Below are 13,437 nucleotides of genomic sequence, written 5' to 3'. Positions count from 1 at the left end.
GAGGGCCAAGTTCTGAGCCTTGTGGGACACCAGTGGAGAGTCTGCTTAGAGCAGATGTGGATCCCCTCAATGTCACCTGATATGACTGACCTTCCAGGTAGGAAGCAAACCATTGCCATGCTGTGCCATGAATTCCAAGACTCATGAGGATGGACAAGGGAGTCTTGTGGTTGACTGTGTCAAACAGGCACTGACTATGGTATACGGTTGTAATCTGGTAGGCTGAAACTGACTTCCACTGAGCCCTGGTATGGTCCATTTGTGCCACTGACTGCAATAAGATTCAGTTCCCCTTCATCAAGCAGTTCCCTGACTGGTCTGATTTGAGTGTCTGGGAGGTATTTGTTTTTCCAATTCAGGTCTATAATTGAAACTTGTGATTCTATGTCCCACAATACACATATACTGACCCCACCGAGGTCACACTAGACTAAGCACCTTTGTCCAACCTTTGTCCTAAAGATGAAGCTGACGTAAGTGTAACCACTACTTTGTTTGTGGTGACTGTCTTTTCCTGTGCTTGCGACAGACTGTTGTCCAATGTTCACATTTGCACATACACTGCATAAACTGTACGAATTATTGTGTATTGTGAGCTGATTTGCACTAGCATTTACCATCCTCATACAGAAAGGCCTGTTAAAATGATTTTGGATTTAAAAAAATGACAAATGAACGGTTTAACAAGTAAGACCCACCACACCAACCAGTGGTTCTTATTGCAAATCAGGGAAAGAAACACAAGAGAGTTATTCTCTGTAAATACAACTATAGGAGAGATATGTAAATTGTGATAAACTTAAAAATGTTTTAACACCAGTAATAATTCCAAGGTTTCCTTCTCGGTACTGTACCGCCCTAGTTAACTATGAAAGTTTATGAAATAAAAACAAATGGGATGATCAGTAGCTCAGGATATCCAAGATGATCAACACAACCCTAGCTCCAGCATCGCATGCATCCACTTCCAATTTAAAGGGTTGACTATAGTCAGAAAGGGTCTTCACTCCACACATATTCAACATCAGCCCTAAGCAAATTAGTCATTGGGAACACCACCACTGAAAGGTTCTTACAAAACAATCTATAATACCCTGCCATTAGCAGTAATTGGCACAACTCACCCCTTGTGCATGGGACAGGATGCACAAGGACAGTTTGGATTTTGTCATTTGGGGTCTGTAGCTTACCTTCACATACTTCTTTCCCAAAATACGATATAGTGGCTTTAGCAAATTCACAATTTGCAAGTTTCAGGGTTAAAGAGGCTTCATCTAAACAATCAAATACTGTCTGCAGGGACTGAATGTGTTCAGCCCAAGTGGAAGTGTATACTAACACATCCAGAAAGGCAGCACAATTGGGTACAGACTAGAGCACACAGCTTCTTAGCCAATGAAACTTAGCAGGCCTATTTCACATGCCAATGGCCATCACAAAATACTGCATAAAAGATTCAGGGGTACAAAGGCACAAATCTCAGAGGGATGCTCTGTTAAAGGCACTTGACTATAGCCATTAAGTACAAGTTCACCTTAGTCACAAATTTAGCATTACCTATATTATGTATGCAGTCCTCAATCTCAGGCAAAGAGTAGGAGTCTCTTTCACTTTCCTGTCATTTTCTACCAGATATTCAGATTTATTCTGTAGTAATTCTACTTAATGGGAACACTGCCACCCACATCAATATCATGCTTTAACAGTGGTCTGCCTTGGCACATCCATAAATAAGGTAGCATATTCTTTGAATAGTGCCTTCAATTCAGCATGGGAATCATCAGAGAGATGTTGGAGAATCAAGTCTAGTTGAAGCAATAACTGATAGTTTTGCAAACATGCAGACAAAGTAGAGACAGAACAGAGCATTAACTCATCATCAGCCACAGTTGCATCAGCCACAATTTCAGTTCCTGAAACCACCATAAGCAAAGCAAGTTTAGGATCAGGAGCAGGCAATTGTGCCTGGTGGCTCTTGTGTTCCTAATGAGCTACTTTATCAAATTTATGTGACACACTCTATGCTGGTATTTCCGGTCAGGTAGACACCACATAATTCATATCACTTAATTTCTTAGAAATTTCATTTAGGCCAAATAATTTGGCTTGCAAGGCAGAACCAGGTCCAACACCTTGTCATGAGGTTTCAATTCCTGTTGCACATTTTGCTTATCAAAAACAGCCTTCATGGTGGACTAGGCATTGGACAGGGCCATAGGGGCAGTGGCACAAGCTTTTCACTGAATCGGCTAACATAGGCTAGTAAATTCCCTTTTGAATGGTCTTTTTCTTTCAACAACTGATCCTTTAATAATCTTAAGGGACCATGCACTGTGTAACCAAACACAGTTCTGCAGGACTTAACCCTAGTGAATCCTGAACAACCTCACAGAGAGTAAAAATAAGGAGACATGCTCATTTCCAGACTCAAGAAAGAATCTACACAGATGAGATTTTAATGTCTAATGAAACTGGTTCTATGAGGTTCTATGCTTTGGGACACATTCTCTGGAACAGAATTAACATGCAACACCTTAGGGTGAACCTATATACATAAAATGCATTGTGTCTCTCCAATTTGATATTCTGGCCATTATACATTTCAAAGAGGCTCAGGGGTATAAAAAGGTTATACATTATACAATAGCTGGGATGCAAAACCATTCACATCCTATGATAGCGACTCTGTCCATTGACTTTGTAATTCTCTCTATTTTTACTTTCTGTCTATTGTATATTTGTGTTTTGTATAATAAACCCTTTTATTACTTTATCCTTAAATACTCAATAGTTCTTCTGCAAGAAAGTATGGTGCATTAAGAGTGCATGATTTCTTTGGTTTGTTTGTTTACTAGAAATAGTTTTCTATCTAAAGTTAGACATGTTCGAAAGTGACCTTTGACAAGCTAATATAAAAGGTGAATACTTGCAAGTTTAAATAAAAACCTCTGACAAGTAAATAGGAAAAGCCTAGGCTTGCATGTCAGTAGAAACCACTGAGCTAACAGAATAATTATTTAATAAATAGATAAATAATTAATAATAATAGATAATTCCTCTGATGTAGGAACATCACGTTATAATGACAGCTTAGTATGAAGCTATTTTAGATTAAATGCAATTTGAACACTTTTAACACTAACTAAAGGGTGATCGTTTGGAATCATTTACATTAAGTTAACTATAAATTGGAGTCAAATATTTAATTAAATGTATTGGAGTCAGACATTTAAGTCATAAATTTGCATGCATTTAACCTTCAGCTGCACCTATTCCTGTCCTTGGACACACTGAGTGCACTAAGTGCAGTGCATCATTTTATTTTTAATCCTACATAGTAAAATATTAATTTTTTCATAAAATTTCTGGGCATTTGTGGTTTGTGTTCCTTTCCACTTATGCAGTGTTGCCCCTAGCATGTGACAACTTGCGGCTTCCTAAGCTATGGTTGCTTTTATCTATTTTTTGTACATTGATTATGCTTTTGTGGTGGATGTGAGAGTAGAATCTAGAGATGTTTAAATGGAATTTGATTTTTGATTTGATTTGGAGGCATTCGTATGGTCTCCATTGTTGGAGGTCCTGAAAGAAATGTAAGAAAGTTCTTAAAATTCTGAAATATCAGAATTTTAAAACACTGCCACACTCTGCTAGGAAGGCAAAGATTATGAATACAGTAATTAACAGTGGTTATGTGCAGGATCGACATCACCTGGTACAAAGACTGCTGGTGTTTCTGTCACTGGAGCTGCTGGCTTACCTGAGACAGGGAGTGCTGGTGTTGCTGTACATGAGGTTGACGTGTTACTTCCCCACATACAGAAGGTAATATCAGTGATGACAATAATGCTGAAGCAGCTGGAGCTATCCATCGAGAAGCAAGAGTGTAAAAAAAAGTTCCTGCGGGTATATGCGGGAAAATGTTATTTATCACTTTGATTATCAGCATCATCCACCTCAGTCTCAGCCTCATCACCTGAGGTAAAAGTCACTCATGGCACTTGACTGACCATTTTTTGACTCGAGTGCTTTCTGTGCATTCTTACAGTGAAGAAAAATTCATAGTTTAATTCAATCAGTTGTGTTCTGTTGGCTACATTTAATGTTATTAACAACTTTTATGTCATGTGTGTGTTTGTGTGTGAGATGAGATGTTTCCTACCTAGGTTCCCTTAAGTCTCTCCAAATTATTCTACTCAATAGAAATTTTTATCTACAATAACGAATTTGATATAAACAAAAATAAGTAATTCAAAATTCATATAAATATAGTTTAAACAATACTTGAAAGAAAGAAAACACAAGGCACAAGAAATCACCAAGGTTAAAAAAAAAGACTAAATATGACATCAAGGCCCACTTCTTTCAGATTAGAAATGTCACACCTTCTTTGGCTGTGACCCACATGATTAACTTTACTATGGAGAATTAGCATTTCCTTCTATATAAATATCATAGATTATTTCTGTTGACTAAGCTGACAGATCAGATCAAGGGCACATTCATTGTCTCTTTCTCTCAATATCTCTGCTCTACAGCTCCAAGAGCTGGATAGCTAGATGGAATCAATCTTTACTCTCTTACATATAGTAATAGCCATCATGAATTCTTCCAGGGCCCAAGAGACTACCTGTAGCCTGAGTGGAGAACCTGCATACCCACAACTATGGAAAGATGGTAATATCATCATCGGAGGTATTTTCCCTTTCCATAAAAAATGGGAGATCACTGACTCTTCCTATTCGGCCATACCTGCTATAAATTGCATGAGGTAAGCGAAAACATTAAGTGAAATAATATAATAAATGATAACCCACAATTGCAAATAACGTAAGTAGTAATTTTGTCATATACAGAATAATGTATAGGAATATGTATTTCTATCTGATTTTTTTAACAAGTGTGGATGTCAGAGCCTTCCAGTATTCACAGACCCTGATCTTTGCAATAGAGGAGATCAACAACAGTTCTTCTTTACTGCCTGGAGTCTCCCTGGGCTTTAAAATATTTGACACCTGTAATTCTGCAGCACTGGGGGTGAAAGGAGCAATGACACTTCTGAATGGAAATGAGAACTCAGTCTCAGATGACATCTGCACAAAGCCAGCCCAGGTGCAAGCCATAATAGGAGAGACATACTCATCAGTGTCCATGGCTATAGCAAAAACTATTGGACCTTTCAGTGTGCCCTTAGTAAGAAATTATTAATTAATTTTTTTTTTAACTAATAAAATTATTCTGAAGGTGAGAGGATAGAAAGGCATTTGTAGTTAATTTATAGTAAATAACATTAGGTGACAGGAAAAAAAAATACTGGTTCCCATGCCTTGAATAACTATGTGAATCTAATTTTAGATCAGTTACTATTCTACCTGCGAATGTCTCAGTGATAAAAGGAAATATCCCTCATTTCTGCGCACTATTCCCAGTGATTATTACCAGACCTTAGCACTTGCAGAGATGGTCAAGCACTTTGGCTGGACCTGGGTGGGAGCAATAAGAAGAGATGATGACTATGGTAATAATGGGATGTCCGCATTTACTAAAATTGCTGAGCAACTTGGCATATGCTTAGAATATTCCCTTCCATTTTTTAGAACCTACTCACAAGAAAAAGTGTTGAGAATCGTTGAGCAAATTAAAAGCTCCACTTCTCGAGTGATAGTGGGATTTGTCACTCCCTGGGACCTGGAGATTTTACTTCAAGTATTCACTGAACACAACATCACTGGATACCAGTGGGTGGGAAGTGAGGCATGGATTGCTGATCTAATAGCAGCTACTTTGGATAAGTCCAATATTCTGCAAGGAGCCATAGGGCTAGCTATTCCAAAAACAACAGTAACAGGTTTGAAGGACTTCATCCTAGATATAAAACCATTGAAAGCTGTAGGCAATGCCATTTTTACAGAATTCTGGGAGGCTCTGTTTACTTGTACATACGCAGTGCAGAATAATTCAGAGACCATACCAGTCTGCACAGGAGAAGAGAAACTGTCTGAGGTGGAAAACAACTTAATTGACATGTCTTTGATGCCTATTTTCAGTAATGTGTATAAAGGAGTATATGCCATTGCACATACACTACATGAACTTCTTGGCTGCAAAGAAACATGTCCTATAAAAAAGCAGCTTGATCCTTTCACAGTGAGTTAACAATAGTTTCAAGCCACACTTTTTTGTACTTTAAAGCTTTGATATACACAAGCTTTATTAATATAAAACCAGACAAACTTTTCCCCCCACCAGTTTCTAGAACACCTCAAAAGGGTACGTTTCAAGACAAAGGAAGGGGAAGAGGTTTATTTTGATAAAAATGGTGATCCCCTGGCAAGATATGAAATAATAAATTGGCAAAAAACTAAAGAAAACCAATATGAGTTTGTCACAGTTGGACTTTATGACTCCTCTCTTCCTGCTCGTGATCGATTAGCAGTAAATATGGCCTCGATTGTCTGGGCACAGAATATAAATCAAGTAAGTATTTGGAGAAATATGTGACATGCTCGCGTATTATGTGTATGCTACAAGCATGATACATTATACTTACATCCATGATAGGGAGTTCTTATGTTGTGTAGTTCAAGTAATTAGTTTCAATTCAATAACTTTTTATTGTTTTATTTGTTGGTTCTTGGTTTAGGTATTTTCAGTGGTTGGTTTATGTATGCTTAGCCAATGTTTAATGAAAACAGCATTTAAGAAAATACTTAGCAAAATTAAACTTTTTCCTTGGTCATACTGTAGGTGCCAAAATCTGTATGCAGCGAGAGGTGCCCTCCTGGCACAAGAAAGGCTGTGCAGAAAGGAAAGCCTATCTGCTGTTTTGACTGCATACCATGTGCTGATGGAGAGATCAGTAATATCACAGGTACAAAAATAGCCTGAAACAAAAAAGAACAATATATATAAATTTTAAAAAATACTATATAGAAATATATAGTAGTCACTTGTAATATCTACCTGCAACGGCAACAATTGTTAGACTGAATTTAAATAAATTCTGCTCAGTGTTATGTGTTTCTGATTTTGTTTGTACTCTTTTTGACAGATTCTATTAAATGTGAACAATGCCAGCAAGATTACTGGTCAAATCCAAACAAAGATAAATGTGTAAAGAAGGAAATTGAATATTTGTCCTATGAAGAAACTATGGGAATTTTGTTAACAGCAGTGTCCATTATTGGTGCGTTTATGACAATAGTAATAGCAATCGTATTCTACAGATATAAAAATACCCCAATAGTCAAAGCAAACAACTCTGAACTCAGCTTCCTGTTGCTCTTCTCTCTAACACTGTGTTTCCTTTGTTCACTTACTTTCATTGGCCGGCCCTCTGAGTGGTCCTGTATGCTGCGCCACACAGTGTTTGGGATCACATTTGTCCTCTGCATCTCCTGTGTTCTGGGAAAAACCATAGTGGTGTTAATGGCCTTCAGGGCTACACTTCCAGGCAGTAATGTCATGAAATGGTTTGGGCCTCCACAACAGAGACTCAGTGTTCTTGTCTCCACTCTCATACAGGTTCTCATTTGTGTGCTTTGGTTGACAAAAGCCCCCCCTTTCCCTTTCAAAAATCTAATGCACTATAAGGAAAAGATCATTCTTGAATGCAATTTGGGCTCGAACATAGGTTTCTGGGCTGTGCTGGGTTACATAGGATTTTTAGCACTTTTGTGTTTCATTTTAGCTTTTCTGGCTAGGAAGCTTCCGGATAATTTTAATGAAGCCAAATTCATCACATTCAGCATGTTAATGTTCTGTGCGGTTTGGATAACTTTTATTCCGGCTTATGTCAGCTCTCCTGGAAAATTCACTGTAGCCGTAGAGATATTTGCTATTTTAGCATCAAGCTTTGGTTTACTATTCTGTATCTTTCTTCCAAAGTGTTACATAATCATCCTTAGGCCAGAGACAAACACTAAAAAGCAAATTATGGGAAAAGTGCCTGTTCAATAAGTTAAAAGCTTAAATATGCATGATTATTATGGACCATCATGGTGTCTATCTGCCAGTAAACCCCAAACCTTACCCATGAGGTCATTTATTCTTTTTTATTTTATGTACTTTCACTGAAATAAAATAGGACAATAGACCAATGACTGCCAATGTTAAGGGTGATATAAATCTTGTGCCTATTGTTTTTAAACCTTTCAATAAAAGAATATGACCATTATCATGCTATATACAGTGGGGTCCAAAAGTCTGAAACACTAGTGAAAATGCTTCTATATTTTAACTAGGGGCCCAGAAAAAGTGCAGAATCTTGAATATTAAATACTCAAATATTGAACATATACTTTCTTTGTTTTAAATATTAAAAAATTCTAAAACCTTTTGTTTGTTTCATATTTTAAATGAAAAAAAAAGAGTCCTAATGCACTATAAGCAAAAGCTCATTCTGGAATGCAATTTGGGCTCAAGCAATTTGGGCTCTGGGCTGTGCTGGGTTATATAGGATTTTTAGCACTTTAATGTTGTCTTTTAGCTTTTCTGGTTAGGAAGCTTCCAGAAAACCTTAGCATCAGAATTTTAACACCAAGTTTTGGTTCCAATGTGTTACATAATCCTCCTGAAGCCAGAGAAAAACACTAAAAAGTAAATTATGAGAAAAGTGCCAGTTCACTTTAAGTTTAAATATGCATGATTATTATTGCCCAATATGAAGTATATATTCAACTAAACCTCAAACCTAATTTATGAGATTTTTTTTTTTTCATTTCTATTTTTTTACATAATTCCTTAATTTAAAAAAAAAGACTGCCAGTGTTAATATTAATATTATTATGTTTCATCTTTCAATAAAAGAAAAATAATATATGATGGCAGGAAATGCAACACCTCCTACCATGATATGAAATGCATAAACAATTGTGACTTGAGTGATTGTATTAAATAATTTGCATGAGCCATATTTTGGTTTCATTCAGTAGCAGCCAAGTTATTATTTACCAACTATTCAATGATCACACAGTATAGGAACATGAAGTATTAAATGCATGCACTCACTATCTGGATTTCTCCTTTACATACTCCATACCATTTTTAAACAACATTCAACACTACAACACCATTTTAAAACCAACATATTCAGTGCACACCTACAGTAGGAAAAATTAACTTTTTTTGTAATAAACCCAAGGTGGGATGGGATACAAGTGCAGATTTTCTTTATTTAAAGAAACACTAATAAATCATATCAAGGAAATAAACAAAAGCTAACAAAATAACAACAACAAATTAAAGCTGCAGGCAGCATTTTTGGGGGCCAAGCACTCAGACTCAGTGACACATTCACAGGCATGCTATAATTGTTGCCTAAGCAATCACAAGAACACAGAACCATAACTTTAGGCAAAGGGATTCATTTGTGATTTGTAGTTTCACTCATGACATGTATGTTTTGACCACGGACAGTGGTGGAATTCTCTGACTGTAGGAAGAAAGGTCTAGATGACAAATGGGCAGCAGGGTGGCATTACTCCAGCATGATGTTTACACAGGTGTCAAGATGATGTGAGCCAAATTTGGTGAAGACTGGAAAAAATTGGGGGAGTAGCAAAAATGGCAGTTAGATGTAAGCATTTTTTAGCATGTTATTGTAACTTTTGACTGACAAAATTTGTTGCATAGCCTCTTTGTGTCAGTATGCAAAGTTATTGCAGCCTCAGATACAGCCTCAATTCCTGTTTGGTGGCTTCGCCATCAGATTTGTTGGCCCATTATGGACAAACCATTTGGAATATTCAAAATTATTTTGACAAACTTTGTGAGGCTTACTCTGAAGATGATGTGTGCCAAATTTGGTGATGATCGGAGAAAATTTGTAGGAGTAGTGAAAAAAAAAGTTTTAACACAATCCAAGATGGTCGACAGGAAGTACACTTGAATTTCAGATGTTGGTATGCATTCACTTCAGCATATTCTAGAGAATTATAGGAAAGATTAACTGAATTTACCACAAACTCTTCAAATTATATAAGGAAAAAAATTTAAGTTGTTAGAGTTCTTGACCACAAGGTAACGCAGTCACAAAATTTCTTGGTTACATTCAGGGCATGGTCCTGAAGATTCTTATCAAGTTTTGTGATGACAAGTAGATGCATTGCTGAGATACACCCTCACATCCTGTTTTTTGCAGTTGTCAGCATGTTACAGGAGAATGAGTTTGTATATTAAAACTTTTGTTCAGACAGGTCTCAATATGATGTGAGCCAAATGTGGTTAAGATTGGACAAAATTTGGAGGAGGAGTAGCAAAAATGGCAGTTAGATTCAAGGATTTTTGGCATATTATTGTAAGTTTTGACCAGTAGGTGGAAATTTGTTGCAGAGCCTCAGGTCATGGTCCTGAAGATGCCTACCAAGTTTGTGTCAGTGTGCAAAGTCGTTGCTGAGATACAGCCTCACTTCCTGTTTGGCGGCTTAGCAGTCAGATTCGTTGGCTCATTACAGGCAAACCCTTTGGACTATTAAAAATTTTGTGATGATTGGACACAATTTGTAGGATGACTAGCGAAAAAACTGTTTTTGACAAAATCCAAGATGGTGGAAAATCTAATTAGGTGGAAATTGGATGTCATAGGGTGCATTGAACTTGTCTCAACCCAGCTTTTAAAATTTGGACACATGGTTCAATAGTTATGACCATAAATGTACTTCCAAATTAGGCCCAAATTTGACCCAGTGGTGGCCCTAGAGCATTGGCAGCTCTTGGCCCAAATTTACTCAGAATGATCCTTAGACTCTCCCCAATCAGTGTGCCAAATTTCACAACTTTGTACCAGATGGTTCTATGGGCTGGCATAGACACCCTAGCCAGAAGAAGAAGAAGAAGAAGAAGAAGAAAACATAGAATAACAATAGGGTGCCTATGCACCTTTGGTGCTTGGCCCCCTAATTACTAGACAAGGCAAGAAAAGAAAACACAGAACCTATATAGGCTAACTAATCAGGGTAACACAAAACAGGTGTGCACAAATAAAGGACATGATTATAAACAACAGTAGAAGACAAAAGAAGAAGAATGACAATGTTATTTAATATACTTCTCCTGGATGTATCTACTTTAAATTTATACACATAGTGTCTTTTGTCTTTGTGAACAAAATGAATAAAAAAGTAGTCACTCTGAAGCATAAACAATGATATGTTTAAAAATAATACATGCTTCAAAAAACATTTTCAAGCAAATAGTGCTGGGTGTCATTACAAAAGCTGTTGCCATTGGTTGGGAAAGACCTTATCCATGTCCGTACCATTGTTTCAGTAATATGTAGGTGGAAAATTAATGGCACCACAACTAACTGTCCCCAGACAGGTGTGCCATGCAAGATTTCACAATGTGTTCTCAGACTAATGATAAGGAAAATAAAAGAGAAGCCAGCAGCCACTCAAAAAGTTCTGCAGGATAACCTGAAAGCAGAAGCAACAACAGTTACACAGAGAACAATAAGCAATGAACTGCAACACAATCGTCTCCATTTCTACATCTCATACAAAACTCTAAAAAGAAGCACAGAGATGTGACTAATTTGTCCCTGACTCACAAGACAAATCATAACACTTTTGGAACAAAAGACAAAAAAGGCAGAACTCTTTGGCAAAAATTCCACTTGTCATGTTTGGAGTGAGAAGAGTAGCACCTATGATCCCAGTAATACCATACCCACAGTGAAGTATGGAAGCAGGAGCATCATGATATGGGGGTGTTTCTCTAAAACAGTACTGGATATTACACATCATCAAAGGAAACATGAATGGAGAAATGTCCTGGCATATATTACAGGAGAATTCAATCCCATCAACCAAGAAACTAGAGCTTGGGAGAAGACAGAGGTTTCAACAAGACAATGGCCCCAAACATATAGCCAAAATAACTGGTTTCTAAAAACAAGGTGAAGGTACTTCCAGCTCTGCCCCCTGCTGTAGTCTTCATTATTCAAGGTACCAGCAAAGAACCTGCGCCTTTTGATCGAAATAGATGCGGCAGATCATTAAAAAAAAAAAAACAGAAGACACCACAAATTATCAATACTTTGTTACAAAGCCATTGTTGCCAATTATATCTTTGAGAGGTCTAGGGTAATTAGATAAGTAATTAGGTTTTTGCAGCACTGTGGTTCAATGTAGGCAGTTGGGGACTGAATCTTGAAGGGACAACACCTGTGTATGTACATAAACCTTCAATAAAACTATTCCTCTTCTCTTGAATATTTATTAAGAAGACAAATGGAAAAATACTATACATCATGAACTAAAATATTTTGAAGATATGTAAGTTCTGAATCACTGACAGTTAAGTGGAATTGTGAATAAAAAATGATATAAAATTTTAAAATATAAAAATACAATCAATGCAAAATGTCCTGTTTTTACACCAGATTACCATCAGAAAGGGGGATGTGCATAGGGCTGTTTGTAAAGTGTGCAAACTGTACATGATAATATAAACTATTTTGGCAAAAGTTTGTTGACACCTGACCATCACCCCATGTGCTTGCAGAACATCCCATTCCATATTTAGTCTCCAGCCTGCTGTTACAATAACCACCACTGTTTTGAGATGGATTTGCACTAGATTTTGGAATGTAGCTGTGGGGATTTGTGCCCATTCAGCCACAAGAGCATTACTAAAGTCAGGCTGATGTTGGGTGAGAAGGCCTGGCATGCAGTCAGTGCTCCAATTCATCCCAAAATTCAGTGGAGTAGAGGTCAGGGCTTTGTGCAGGCCACTCAACTTTACCCACACTAACCTTGGCAAACCATGTTTTTATAAATGTCACTTTGTTCTCATGGGCATTGTCATTCTGGAACAGGTTTGGGCTATGTCTCTTACTTGATCATAATCCTACAGCATACAAAGACATTCTAGACAACTGTGTGCTTCCAACTTTGTGGCAACAGTTTGATGAAGGCCCACATAGTATATGGGTGTGAAAGTTGTGTGTCCACATATAGTGTACATAGTGAATTGAGTTGATAGGAACTATTTTGTGACACGAACCCAAAAGATTATGAAAAATAGTGCCCCAGCCATGTATCTGCATACACAGGAGATACAGTTTCGCATAAACTACTATGATTTTATGACTATTTTGATTTGACAATGCTGACTTGTCCATATTCATATAAATTCTCAATAAGGGAAAATGGGTACCGAGATGTTGACATTTACTGCCTGAACCACACCACATCCCTGCAAATACCCAGCCAGAAGAAGTTTTCTTAATTATGACCAGGTTCCTACTATGAGGTTATAAAGAGTCACATTCAAAAAGCATTTCCCATGGAAAAATCATGGAAAAGGGTATATCCCAACTATGTACAGCCTCTCATAATTGAAAGGGGGGGGGGTAGGCTAGCTTTACCCCAGCCCAAACACCTTGACCATAGATCACAGTGACTTATTTGTAAGCACAGTATCTCTATGTTACCA

General features: G+C 37.3%; 1 protein-coding gene across 1 annotated transcript; it reads left to right on the top strand.

Annotated features, from left to right (window-relative positions):
* Positions 1-4,559: 4,559 nt before the first annotated feature.
* On the top strand, positions 4,560-7,959 carry LOC113534706 (extracellular calcium-sensing receptor-like). Its single transcript, XM_026927660.2, has 6 exons — positions 4,560-4,771; positions 4,902-5,193; positions 5,356-6,147; positions 6,250-6,477; positions 6,748-6,871; positions 7,052-7,959. Exons 1-6 carry the CDS (start codon positions 4,560-4,562, stop codon positions 7,957-7,959), a joined length of 2,556 nt encoding a protein of 851 aa, XP_026783461.2.
* Positions 7,960-13,437: the final 5,478 nt, after the last annotated feature.

This window comes from Pangasianodon hypophthalmus, chromosome 6 (genome assembly GCF_027358585.1).
Source record: "Pangasianodon hypophthalmus isolate fPanHyp1 chromosome 6, fPanHyp1.pri, whole genome shotgun sequence".
Classification (NCBI taxonomy): domain Eukaryota; kingdom Metazoa; phylum Chordata; class Actinopteri; order Siluriformes; family Pangasiidae; genus Pangasianodon; species Pangasianodon hypophthalmus.
Note: the sequence above shows the minus strand (reverse complement) of the source record. Positions and strands in the feature narration are given on the sequence as shown.

Bases quoted from the DNA above. Each gene is read 5' to 3' on its own strand.
- LOC113534706 (XM_026927660.2), top strand. From the start codon at position 4,560: ATGGAATCAATCTTTACTCTCTTACATATAGTAATAGCCATCATGAAT. The intron at 4,772-4,901 runs GTAAGCGAAAAC...TTTTTTAACAAG, and splicing joins CCTGCTATAAATTGCATGAG to TGTGGATGTCAGAGCCTTCC. The intron at 6,872-7,051 runs GTACAAAAATAG...TCTTTTTGACAG, and splicing joins AGAGATCAGTAATATCACAG to ATTCTATTAAATGTGAACAA.